Source organism: Falco naumanni, chromosome 1 (genome assembly GCF_017639655.2).
Source record: "Falco naumanni isolate bFalNau1 chromosome 1, bFalNau1.pat, whole genome shotgun sequence".
NCBI classification, from domain to species: domain Eukaryota; kingdom Metazoa; phylum Chordata; class Aves; order Falconiformes; family Falconidae; genus Falco; species Falco naumanni.
The window spans coordinates 47,565,348-47,579,745 of NC_054054.1; the positions used below are offsets into that span (position 1 = coordinate 47,565,348).

Genomic DNA, 14,398 nt, shown 5'->3' on the forward strand with positions numbered 1-14,398 from the left:
AATGACCTCCACTCAACATAACAGTGTTCAGGTCCAGGATCATTTCTACTGTCTGTATACTGTAATTAAGTGATTTAAGGATCTCCTAAAAAATTACATAAAGATAATGCTGCCTTCCCTGTTGAGGGATACCTTCAAAATTTTATTTCATCAATTAGGAAATAAGACGTATTTTCAGACTCTTAATTGCATTGCAGAATAAGCCAGACAGCCAGAAATACATTAATTAGATCTACTGAGAGAACTCCTCACATTCCAGCTACAGGGTTAAAATATTTTCAAGTCAAATATGCAAAATCCATATGGAGGACAATAATACAAATAATAAACAGGGCTGACACCGAGGCCAGAGGTGCACAGGAATGTGTAAAAATGAAAAATATTTTGAAATCCCAGTTATCATGCCAGTCAAAAATAGACATCACTCTGCAAGGCAGCTAGGATTCATCCTTGTTTATTTAAAAGACTACATCAGACCTTACGGGGGGGGGGGGGGGGGGGGGGGGGGGCGGGGCGGGCAGGGGGGAAGGAAATTAAACAGAAAATCCCCTCCAAGTATCAGAACAATTCTAAAGCAAAAATTACAAGAGCTTACATCAGTAACACGGTTTAACTTAGCGTCTCAGTTGTACAAATCAATTCAACAAGCTTTGCAGCCTAAAGATAATCACTTACGCTTCTCCATGAACTCCTGCACTGTTTTATTATGAGCACTATATAAGTGGAAAAACAACTTTAGCAGTACTTACAGATACCCTGGGGCAACTGAGATATCAAAGCAATAAAGAGAAATTTGTATTCTATTTGCTTAAATAATTTTCATCTACAGAAACCTTAAGAACTGAAAAGGTATTCTCAGGGCAAAACCAAAAATTTATACATAGTACATCATACAGTGGTATCAAGAACACTGTATTTTTAAATTAAATTCTAGCTTTTTCCTGAACTATGAAACAAGATGTGGTATTGGCATATAAAAAGTTAGCTTTATTTGCTTTGCAGCAGGAAGAATAGTGTATTTGGGGTAATACTGCTGTTTATCTCAAGACTACTTTTTAAAGTGTTGAAAAAATAGCACTACTTTGAACTGGAAATCCAGCAGGAGTAGATGGCATAAGCAAAAAGGTAAGCATTCTTGCCGAACACAGCACACTTTCTGCATAATTCATTTCACACCAGTATTTACTTCCCACAGCCTTTAAAATGGAAAGTTTTGTGCTCAAGTAGTGCAAAAGCATGTAGTAGCAAGGCCTACCACCTGACAACAAATTTTTCCTTATCACAAGCTGTTTCCACATCAACCGTTTGAAAATTCTGTGAAGCAATACTAACTTGCTAACACATGCAAATCTTTCAAAAATGTCTAAGTTTTTAAAATTACTGTCTTAAAGCCTGCATTTTTTTCAAGAACATTGTGCTGCAATGAGCTAACAGAAATACATTCCAAAGCATAAGTTTGATGCAGAAGACAACCACTCTATCTTTACATCAGAGAACAGCAAAAAAAGGGCAGTCTGAAATTCATCTGTTCTCTCAAACTGCAAAATATTTTGTCCTCCCTCCTTCTAATATGTAGAAATTCTTGTTGGGCCCAATGCATAGTATGTAAACATCTAAAAGCTTTCTTTTGTTTAATGAAAACTTACTTATGACACATGAGAAAAGGTTACACAATATTCCACAATTATTCATCATAATCTATTATTTGTATTTGAAATATAAATTTACACAGTGTTATAGTATTGATGTTTTCTCCCTTGAAAATGGATGAAGTAGTTAATTTATTAATTATTTCATATAGAAAATGCCAGACTAACCTTCAAGGATGTTAAGGTCACAATGAAAACTAAATTCCACTGCTAAAAACTGTGTTTAAAAAAACATTTTGCCTTTTTTATCATATTTCCTGAGCATTAAAGTAAAATTATATTAAGGAAAGGGGGAGGTTTCTTTTCTTACATGATTAAGCAAAAAAGCTTCTAACAGAGGAAAACAAGACTTAATCCCCAAGTATGGAAATGTCACCAAATAAATAATTTGCACATATTGCTAATTGTGCTAACATGGTGCTACCACACACACGGAGGAAAGGCGACAAATAGCAGCTTATTTAAGTCGTAAGACTACATAACAATTCAGTGGCTGATTTTATCCTTATTTGCAACAGTAAAAGACTAAAAAGGAGGAATACAGCAGAGCTGACAGCAATCCTCTGATGGTACTGTTGAAGAATGTGGAAGAACTATAAAGCCCCTGATAGTCAGCCATGTCACATTACATTAATTCCTACAGAATTGGATCTCATATAGTCTCATAATTCAGAAACGCTGAGAAAAGTCAGTTTTAAAATGACCTGGCTCCGCTGTCCTCATTTAGCCTTCAAATGCTCTGGGAATTATACCAGTACATCTTGGGTCCACTAAGTCAATATTCAAAATATCAATGTGTCAATTTTTCTTAATAGAAAGAGTATTATCTAGGGCAGATAATCATGCATTAAGAAATGAAACATCTTATCTTTTTAAGCAGAATATTTCAAAACCTCAGAAATTAAGAGCCTTCTACAGCTGGGCTCTCCTTCACAAAGAAGAAAATACCATTATTTTTTAATTTGAACAAAACTTGTGACATCTGGACAAAAAACTCCCTGTTCTAACTGAGGTACAGATAAAATATTAATCTTGCTCTCCTGTTATGGCCTCATGTTTTAAATGGATGACTACCTCATCTTCCACCTAAGACAGTATTTTTCCATAGGAGTCTGCATGCAATGAATGTGGTCATTGCAAGCAGATGGTGCAGTATAAACTCAACACAGTCCCTTCAATAACAACCTATGGCTTCCTCAGCATGAACTATTTAATATAATATAATTACATCCTTTTTTTACTGATAAAAAATTAATTGTATTTTGTATACAAAGATAAGTTCCCTTTTCATTATTTATCAACTTGTCAATCTAGCTTCAGTTTCACCCTTATGCATTATTGATTACCACCTGGGCTGTCATTCCATTCTACACAAACTTTAATTTATTTTTAAATATGTATATAAAAAAATTCAGAAGTCACACTCTGAAGACCCTTTCCATTTCCTCACTACAAAGATATCCATGCAAGTTCAATAACACAGTTCATTGCAGCTCAGTCATGGCCCTCTTCCACTCAGGGAATTTTACTAGGCATGTTGCAAATCCTGCAGCGACTTCAGCATTGTGTGTGGTGGTGGTGGTTTTTTATTTGGGGCGGGTACTAAATCAAAGAAAAAAGCAATATAGAAATATGCCCATGTACATGGTACAAGCTGAGGTGAAAGGTTACTGGACTGGTTTCCCAGTATCAAGCTGAAATTGGTAATGTGGTAACGACACACTAAGTAACCCATTATCAAACAATCTTCACTGCTTCCATGAGACACTAAAGAGTATCACATACGGAGCTACCCTACTTTTAGACTGCCTTATCCATCCATCTCCAGCTTAAGAAAGCAAATAATGTTTTTATTCTTTTAAGATACACAAAAAGCATATTTCAAAGATGAAGAATATAATTTTTTTTAATTAAAGATTTGATTTTGATTCAACAAGGCCAAATGCAAGGTCCTGCATCTGGGACAGGAAAATCCTCAGTATCAATACAGACTGGAGGTTGAGCGGATGGAGAGCAGCCCTGAGGAGGACTTGAGGGCATTGATAGATGAAAAACAAAATGAGCTGGTAACATGCTCTAGCAGCCCAGGAAGGCAGCCATATCCTGGGCTACATCAAAAGATGCATGGCCAGCAGGTTGAAAGACGTTATTTTCCCCCCTCTACTCTGCTCTCATGAGATCCTACCTGCAGTACTGCATCCAGCTCTGGGGCCCCCAGCACAAGGACACAGACGTGCTGGAGCAAGTCCAGAGAAGGGCCATAAAAATGATGAGGGGGCTGCAGCTCCTCTCCTATGAGGAAAGGCTGAGACAGTTGGAGCTGTTCAGCCTGGAGAAGAGAAGGCTCCAGGAAGACCTTAAGCAGCCTTCTAGCACTAAAAGGGGGCTACAGGAAGGCTGGAGAGGGGCTTTTTACAAGGGCATGTGGTGATAGGAGAAGGGGGAATGGCTTTAAACTGAAAGAGGGTAGGTTTAGGTTAGATATAAGGAAGAAATTATTAACTGTGAGGGTGCTGAGGCACTGGAACAAGTTGCTCAGAGAAACTGTGGATGCCCCATCCCTGGAAATGTTCAAGGCCAGGCTGGATGGGGCTTTGAGCAACCTGGTCTAGTGGAAGGTGTCCCTGCCCGTGGCAAGGGGGTTGGAAGTAGATGATCCTTACCATCCCTACCAACGCAAACCATTCTATGATTCTATGATTTTAGCATGCTCCTTTGTGACAAAGGAGATTACCCAGATGGGCTCCTGGCAGCATTTTACTCTTTACTCATTGTTTCCCACAGCCCATTTTTAGCCTCTTCCCACACTCTATGGTAAAGCTCCTTCTGCCTATATGGTGTAAGTGTTACATAGCAATTATAACTTTACAACAGGACAAAGCTTTGTTGTTATTGACACTTGATTCTCAACTCATGTCTCTCACCTGTTAAATTGAGCTGGAAGAAATACAGAGTAAGCCTGGCTGAAACAGCATTTTTGATAGCATTATCATAAAGTCATTTAGGTTGGAAAAGACTCTGAAGATCATCAAGTCCAACCATTAACCCAGCACCGCCAAGTCCACCACTACACCATCTCCCTAAGCACCGTATTTATGCGGTTTTCTTAAACACTTCCAGGGATGGCGATTCCACCACCTCCCTGGGCAGCCTGTTCCAATGCTTGGCCACCCTTGCGGTGAAGAAATGTTTCCCAATATCCAGTCTAAGCCTCCCCTGGTGCCACTTGAGGCCATTTCCTCTTGTCCTCTCACTTGTTATCTGGGAGAGGAAACTGACCCCCACCTGCCTACAACCTCTTCATGTAGTTGTAGAGAGCAGTAATGTCCCCCCCAGCCCCCCTCTCTCCAGGCTACACCCTTTTCCTCATCTTTTGTGGCAATACTCCTTGCTGCATCCAATAAAGGATGGAGATTCTCCTTGGCCCTCCTCCTGTTTTTTGTTAAAAAATACTTTGTTATCTTTCGCAGCAGTGGCCAGCCTGAGCTCTGGCTGGGGGTTTTTACCTCTCTAATCTTTGCCCTGCTTAACCTCACGACAGGCTTGAAGTCCTCAAGAGTTGCCTGCTCTTTCTTCCAATGGTGTTAAACTCTCCTTTTTTCCCCGAGTTCCAGACAAAGCTCTCTGTTCAGCCAGGCTGGTGATCTTCCCCGCCAGCTTGCCCTTTGACACATAGGGACAGACTGCTCCTTTAAGGCTTCCTTTTTGAAGAATTCAAGAACATTCACCACCTATTTTATATTTCTACAGAAGTTGAGACAGACAAGCCATAACAACGCTGAAATATGCTTCAGTTTTCTCTAAGGGCTCCGATTCTTCAGCAACATTAACTTACACTGTGATAGGTAATCAGGTTCAGATTCATAGGTGTCTGCTGCTCACCCACTGTATGAAGGAGTGACCTACGCATGAAGGAGCCCACTAAAGCCTACATTCTGAAGCCTAACGTTATAGCATACTAAAGCTGCTGATAGCTGACTTGAAAATGCTGGACTGCCAGTCACAGTTATCCAGAACGTGATTCCCAAGCAAACAGCAGAAAAAAGAATGAAAAGCCAGTAAAATATGCTACCAGTCAATGCAACATCCATCGCTCAGAGCAGTTAGCCACAAACAGTCATGTTTCACGGATATTACAAATTCTGCATTTTATTATTCTGTGGTACAGTGGGAGGGGTCACACAACCAGGCAAGTCCGCAGTTTGCTTCAGTCAGTGCCCTGATGGGGCAAATACCTTCTCAGTGTACTTTAACAGATCGAATTACACATTGCTGAGACACCATCTGCAGTTCAAGGAATAATTTTGATAAAATCATGCTAGGAACTGACTCATATGCTATTCTGAGACCTTGCTACTGTATGCGGAGAAGTAATTCTCAGTATACTGAAACAGCAAGTACTATGATCCTGAAAACATTTCCACAATGTAAAGTACTTACGCACCTATGAAGTCCTAACAAAATCTCTGAGTTAGAAATAAAGGTTTCTTTTATGCTTTGCTCTTAAAAAAAAAACAATTAAGTTCTGTAATATGTAACAATAAACCTAATTCTATTTAAATAGCTGAAAATTTATTTTAAACCAGTTTATCAACTCCAGTAACAAGATATTAATCTATGGAAAATAGCAATGATTGAGGCAAATTAATTTGAAGAATGATAAATTAAAAAGTGTAGCAAAGTACCATTACTTATAAAATTCAATACCATGTGATGTTGGGAGCAGCCTAGAAAAGGACACCTTATTATACCACTAAAACAAAAATACTTCCATGAATTATTTGTGTTGCAGGGAAAAATCCCTCAGATGAACCAGCACTGCATATTACTGAAGATTCACTGATGCAAGCATGTTTTCCTTAAGAAAAAGTACTTTCCCTCTATTATCATCTATAAAATGAACAATAAAATTTCAAAAAACTGAAATATGACACCCTATCTAACCTCTTCTTTCATTTAAGAAAAACTTGCATAGCTTTTCATCATGCACCTCTTCATGCTGAAGTAAATGTCAACTTTAACAGAAACTAGTAGAGGAAGAAATGTTTTATTCTGTTGGATAGGTATTAACCACACAATAAATGCAAGGTACTGTATTAATAGGTGTGTTCTTACAATATTCTACCAGACATGCAAACACCAAAGCAAAATGAGGCATGTCATTTTGATAACAGGCTACTGTAACTAGGAAAAACTGTTATATCACCTTAATGTAAAAATAAGACGCGAAGCTTTGAAAACCATTACCTTGATTCTTACTCAGATACATACCACTCGGCATCATGCTATAGTCAGCCCACAGCATTTGAAATTCAAGTTGCAAGACTTTCAGAAGTTTTAAAAAGTTAATTTACTGTAAAAAATATTTTTTATAATCAAATGACTTAGTGCTAAGGCAAAACAGTGTAAGACGAGATTTAGAGTTACAGTTCTTTACTAAAGAAGTATCAGTCTTGAAGACTGATATTCTCTGCATATCCACAGGAATAACAGAATGCACCATACCTTCAAGTTGTCTTCACTAATACTGCTGGTTTTAAGATAAAAAATATGATGTCCACTATAAAGCATTACATCCTTTAGGCAGAGTCCTTCTGTTTTTGTCTGAATCTGTTCACACACTATAGTAACCTTACAGCAGTTTAGCAATAGTACCAAAAGCTAAAAACACAATGATCTAAATCTTGGATCTTAACAGTATCTGAAGAGCTAACAGAATATAACCTCTCTCTAAAAAGAATCGACTTCTAAGACTTGTTGGTCTTTCAGAAATATCACACTAATTAAAAGGTATTTTTCTTCTCTAGCTAATAAAATGAAATCAAATTTCAAAACATCTGTTAATCAAGCAGACACTCAAATCTGAAAATAAGCAATCCAGGAACAATGAAATAACTCCATGATGAAAAGACAAAAGGACAATAGATTTTTGAAAACTTTGTCCCTAGAACACACTAAAACCTGATAGAAAGACTATGCCTCTGTAAACTTTATGGAGGTAAAAAAATGGGAATAACCTGGAAACCTTAATAAATGGAAAAACAAAAAAAAAAGGAAAAATTATGCAAAGACTGTGAGTTTGGTTAACTGTTCTGTGGTTTCAAGTTCCTTTTCAAAACCATTGCCTGAAGACTCAAAGAGCCCATTTCTAAAAAAAACAGGTCTCAGAATTGTGTAATTGCCATTGCAGGTATCACAGAAGTATTGCACATTGTAGCTGCTATCACTACATTCACATACACAACCTTCCATTACAACCATTTTGACCGCAGAGTTGGCTGCTGGTTCTCCACCTTCCTCAAACTCCACCGTACCTTAGGCTAAAACTACTTTTTCCTCTTACCATGCCATGGTTGATTAGCAAATACTTACATTCTGAATCCTTACTAAAATACTGACCCTTTCCCCTTGCTTGGCATCTACATGACATTCTTAAACAGAAAAAGCAGAAAACTTTGATTTTACACAAAGGACTACAAAATAATCATAAACGTCCTAATTAGCAAAGCCATTTTTGACAGGACATTTGACAATGCATCTGACCTAGTCTACAGAACTTTGAAAGTTCAAAATTACAAGAATAGCTACATGAAAAAATAAAACCATCTTCATCTTTTCTTTCACCTCTAGCAACAGATTGTTTTAGTAACATCAATCTGTGTGACAAATTAAGAAATTACCAGGCATTAGAAGGTACCAAGAGTCACAAGGTGGTGAGTCACGATATAACAAGCCAAGCAAACTGACCAAGGAGCTATTAGATTCTGCATTTCTTGCATTCCTATAAGTGAAACATTCAGAGAAGCTACTTTTTGAACAGAACAGCTCCTCAGGTCTGCCTGTAGTACAAGAAACAAATCAGAAAGCCTGAGAACCTGCAGACAAACAGGGAATAAATTGTTATCTCCAGGGATAAAACAACCAACAGGGAGATGATCTTGCACCATGATATTGTTCATCCACCCTTCTTACCAGAAGACCTTTCCTAAAAAAACCAGTCTGGAAAGAATTTGCCTAAAGTTTGTGGAAGGTCCATTACTGGAGGTTTATAAGAACAAGTCAGGTAGAAGTGTGATTTAGCTACAGCTGATCCATCACACAGCAGACTGAAGTCAATGAGCTTTTGAGATAAATCTCTTCACTATTTTTTTCCCCTCCAAGTCACTGAAATTTCGATTGTTACTAAACTTACAATTTCCAGTTTGGTCAACCCTTCAACTCCGCATTTTTCTCTAGGGACAGTACAGTAGAAAACTGAAGATATTCAGGTTAGAAGTATTAATATTGTTTCTGACATAATAATACGCTGTCAACTCTCTCTGTAGGTGCTCTTAAAAACAAACAAAACAAAACCCACACACTTAAAATTTAATTATCCTGCAATCAAGCACATAATACTTGACTTTTTTTCACTTCAACACTCAGCTAAATTAATGTGAACACTTGCTACGATTATCAGGACACTATCCTTAAATTCATCTCAACTTGATTAGTGATTAAATTCTTTGATACAATGAAGTTTGGTATATTTTATTAGTAATAACAGTAAGAAATTCTAGCAATGGGTGAAGGAAAACACATACCTTTACACTTAACTGCCATTTTTCACTTGGCTGAGATGTAAACAGTTCTTAATTACTATTGTCTTTCCACTTACAATTCTCTTGACTTGACAGGAAGCATTTACTTGTGATACAGAAATCCTCCTACAACCTGAGCATGGTGTCTTCTGGACTTGAACCTACTTCAGTTTGAATTGTTTTTCTTGGGCATGACTGGGAGAGGAAGTATCAAAGCATTTGTGCAAGTATGAAGTGTACCACAAAAATAGTTTATACCTCTAAAAAATTGAATTTTACTACTGAAAAAGCTTGGTGTAGAATGGCATACAGTATGAGAGGGACAGTTATATTTTCTTAATTTGTTCTTCAATTTCTGATTTTTTTCTTAATAAATTGTCATGGTTTAACCTGGTAGGCAGCTAAACACAACTCAGCTGTTCACTTGCTCCCCACCACAGTGGGATGGAGAAGAGAATCAGATGAAAAAACAAGTAGTGAAATTCATGGATTGAGACAAAGACAGTTTAATATGACAGGAAAAAAAAAGGGAAATAAATAATAATAAATTAATTAGAATATTCAAAACAAGTGATGCAAAATGCAATTGTTCACCACCTGTTGACCAATGCCCAGTCAGTTCCTGAGCAGTGGTCCCCTGCCAGCTTTTCCCCTAATTTATTATACTAAGCATGACATCATATGGTATGCATTATTCTTTGGCCAGTCTGTATCAGCTGTCCTGGCTGTATCTCCTCCCAGCTTCATGTGTCCCCAAAGCAAGTGCTGGCAAGGCAGCATGAGAAGCTGAAGAGTCCCTGACCACTGCTTATAGCAGCAAACAAAACCATCAGCGTATTATCAACATTACTCTCATCCTAAACCCAAAACACAGCACAATACCATCTACTAGAAAGAAATTTAACTATCCCAGCCAAAACCAGGACATAATTCAAATCAGAAAACCATCCAAGTTAGAAAGCTAGACTTAGCTTAATTGGTCTTAGCAGTCTCTGGTTGTTCTCCCTTCAAGCCTCAGTCAAACTATAGCTGTAGTTTCAGCAAATGCTCTCAGGAGTCTCGTATTAGGTGAACTAAATTATACCACAGCAACTCAGACACAGATTCATACTTCTGACAAAATTTACAGATAAAACCCCTCTTCTGCTTGGTTCCTCAGTAGCTCCTCTCATCTTCAAGACTATTTACATGAAGCAGATAATATCCCTTAAAAAAAAATAAATCATCAACGGTACCAGCTGTCTTTATGTAGTTCATTTACTAACGAAAAGTTAGCAGAAAACTGAGCAGCCACAAAAGACATAGCTACTTTATCCTGCCTGAAATTTTGAATTATTTCTTATGTTCTATTAAGGTCTGTATGCTTATTTTAAGTAAAAGAAACAAAGTCTTTAATATATGTTCTTATTGAAGGGAAAGCATCAACACTCTTAAGTGAGATGTAGTAGATTTAATTTATGGATCGTGTTTTCAAAAAATATACCTTTTAAACTAAGGTAAGGCATAGATCTGCCAAAGGTTCATTATAAAAGGATTTGACAATAAGAACTAATTAATACAATAAATAATAATGTAATACATTTAATGTACACAAAAAAGTCAATAAAATCAGTAAAGTGCCATTATGATTACCTGACAAGAACGAAACTGGTTGACTAGCAGCGTACATCTCTGTGGGTCTTTTCTTCCATCCAAACTGTCCAGTTCAGCTGCTACTTGATTTAGTTCCTCATCAGCATAGTAGAACTGAGCAAGGAGCTGTGGGTCTGTTCTCTGTAGTGAAAACAGAGACATATACAAAATGACATGATTTTTGCAAATAAAAACCCACTTCAGCTAATTTATTGCATTTTTTCTTTTACATTTAAGCCAGATAAATACTGTGGCAGCACAGAAAAGAGTGCTCTTGAGATATTTATGCACACTTAGAAATTTTTTCTACCTTGAAAAAAAACCCCAAACCTCTCACCTAATGAACTTGAGGCTTTACTCAGCTACTATTATCTCCAAAACCATCCTGGCATTCTTACTACTTGTGCCATAATTATCTGGTGAAGCAAACAACTGAATCACCGGTTTTGTTTATTAAACACTTCAGTTCTAGGCAAAACAAGACAAAGTTGCTTTCCAAATTAAAAAAAAACAAACCACCCCCCCGAAATCTATCAAGCAATGTGATACTCTACCAAGCACTGTGGTAACCCCTGCAACACGATGGACACTGCTACCTGGTCAGAATCTTCACTTTGAGTATCACAACAATCAAGCCACAAAAGGTAAAAGGTACTGAATCTACCAGATACATTACCATAGACCAACAGATGTAAAGACTTCACAAAGCAAATCATGTGACTAAACAAGGCATTACAGCATGGCAACTATGCCACAAGTCTTCCAAGTGGCTAAGGACAGAGTTATCACAAAGGATTTTTTGCCACATAAAAACAAAACAGCACTTTTAACAGCAGTAACAGAAAAATGAAACAATACACCACCAAAAATAGAGACACATTACTAAAAATTTACCCCTTTTATTAGTAGTAAATAGTAGTAGTAAAAAAAAATAAATAGTAGTAAAAGAGCTACTCCCTTCCTCTTCCTACCTGCAGGCGCCAGCAACTTGGTTAAACATTTATGGGCTCAGATAAGACAAACTGAAGTTATTCTGAAGTAGTCATCAGTAAAACTTACACAGATTTGTCAGATGTATATAAAATCAAGATAGTTGTTTTTAATCACAGCATCAGAAACATTAATAAACTAACTGTAGACTGGGTATTACAGTTAGTTGTCACTAGATGAAAGAAAAAACCCACCTGATACTACTGAAAAATAGCTGCAAAGTGTCTGAAATTGATTCTTAATGCACTGAAAAATGAAGCAATACAAAAATACTTTTAGAAGGACCTATTTATGTGTAGAACCAGTAAAAATAGAGACAAAGTTGCATGGAAGCATTTCCCAGCGACTCCAACATTGGGAAAAAACGACAACATAGGAGAGAGCTTCCAGGTACAGAAATCCATTGGGTTAAAAGAAAACATTGCTTTTATAAACTAAAGTTAATAGCAACAGCATAGAAATTACCCAGTAACACATTTTCAATGACAACTCAATAAGATGTACAAGCTGAGTACAGCAGAGCAGAACATGTACCAACAGAAACAAATGTAATACAGTGAAGAAATTAGTCAACAGCTAAACTGAAGATAACATCACTTTAAAAGTCAACATCACCAAATGCAACAAATGGCAAAGGACAAAACCACTGAGGGTATAATGAGAGGTATCTTGTAAACCACAGCATTTTCTCTCTGAAACATTTTCAGTATTGTAAAAGGACAAAACACCAAAAGTTCTTAAGGGATTGGCATATGGATGCAGTGGGATCAGTAATGCTGCTGTAAGCAAACCACAGGTTTAAAGCACTAATAGAGGTGATAAAGGCATATTGGAAAGCTCAATCTCATGCTTCACATAAACCCAGTTCTGCAGTGCTAGTCCAGAAGACAGGAACTGTCTTCGATCACACAGAAAGATTAATGGCAACCCTCTGCCAACAGCAAAACAGGTTCAGAAGCAGCGAGAGCACTACTAAATGGTGTCAGGAGTCCCTGAAAAAACGCACTTATTTTTGCTTCTTACTTCCAAAAAGAATTTCAACATAAGATACCACACCATATTGTTAAAATCCCTATTTTAGCCTCCACAAGATACATATCCTGCAAAAGAATCCTTTCAGGCCTTCATAGTGCAAAAGCATTAAAACCTGCACAGCTGTTCAGTCCCTGAAAAGGAATAACAGAGTATTAACAGCTTTTGAAGAAAACAGTATACATCCTCCATACTTGACAGGATCAAGGAGTCAGGTGATGCTAAATACGCCCTCAGTGTTACATGCTGAATTGGTTCCCAGTCAGCAACTTAATGAGACAACAGCAATCCACCCTGAAAACACAGGCATCAACTCCTGTTCCTACATGCCTTACTTGTGCACGAATATAGTGAATTTAAGGCTACCTTTAATATTGCTGTGAACAGTCACACTGCCCGGCAGCTTCCTACACCACTACTTCACACCACCCAAATTCTGAAGCAAGTCAGAAATGAAAAGTATTTTCAGGCCGTTGAAATGTAGTAACCAAAGTGTTAGTTTCTTTTCTTCTTTAAACAGCCACTATTTACAAAACACAGAGCCTTTCCAATCATATTCTTCCTCTTAATACTTTCAATGTCATCTATTATTAAGTAGTTTCAGTACCTAAGTGTAAACTCTCAAAAATTTACAGTCTTGGATAATGTCTTCACTACAGCCTGCCCAGGGAGAAAAGTAAAGCTTGCAATAGATGGTCAGGGAAACAAACAAAATTCAAAATGGACGATAATAAGAGGGAAAGCCTATAATTAAACTACCAAACTTAATTTTGTCTAGCTCTACATTTCTGCATTTATAAAGTAAGGCTCAGTAAAGCATTTCTTTCAGCATTTCCACTACCCAACTATCTTTATTATTTCAGATTTTTACTTTTTTCATCAGCATTCATTAAAACTTTCTAGACAAAGTTGTTAACTAAAGATGCAGGAGAAGTGTAGAATTGTGGCAAAGCATGACTGCTGATTTATAAACATCTAAATTCTACTGGGGAAGCAAAATAAGGCAGTTTATTAAGACTGGTCTCAAGCAAAACAAGTAAGGCTGAGATACTTGCTCCCATGTGGCTGATCTTTTAAATTGAAGGAACAATAGTTTTAATTGAGTTCTCTCTACTGTGTTATGTTTGGTGTGGATTAGTTGCATGATCTTTGATTAACTGTGTCAATCATATGTGGTCCCTGGCAAGCCTAAGCTGCATGACACTAAATCTCTTAGCAGGGGGCCATTTAAAGCCAATAACCACAACTTTCTAAACTCAATTTGTTCCAATTGGTAGCAGAAAATAAGAGATAGTGCCATGCTCAAAGCCAATGTTTACTTTCAGTTTATGCAACATATGGTTTAGTTATTTCCCTCCAAATTACTTATTATTCCTTGGCAGAATAAGAATTATTAATTCCCATTCTCAGAGGCTGCAATTAATAGAAAGACTTCATGTGAAAGCACCTAAACCAGAACCTACCACTTATCCTGGTAGTTTGTTTCAGGAATTAATCACATTTACCACCAAATTA

The 14,398-nt window shown here is 37.2% G+C and overlaps 1 protein-coding gene across 4 annotated transcripts in view; it reads right to left on the reverse strand.

The window, feature by feature from the left end:
* Positions 1–14,398, reverse strand: part of ZFYVE28 (zinc finger FYVE-type containing 28) — a 164,788-nt gene that overhangs the window by 74,195 nt on the left and 76,195 nt on the right. For all 4 annotated transcript variants that reach the window (XM_040592482.1, XM_040592476.1, XM_040592469.1 and 1 more), the window contains exon 2: positions 10,862–11,002. In XM_040592482.1, coding sequence (XP_040448416.1) covers positions 10,862–11,002 — 141 coding nt within the window. The remainder of the gene's footprint in view (positions 1–10,861; positions 11,003–14,398) is intronic.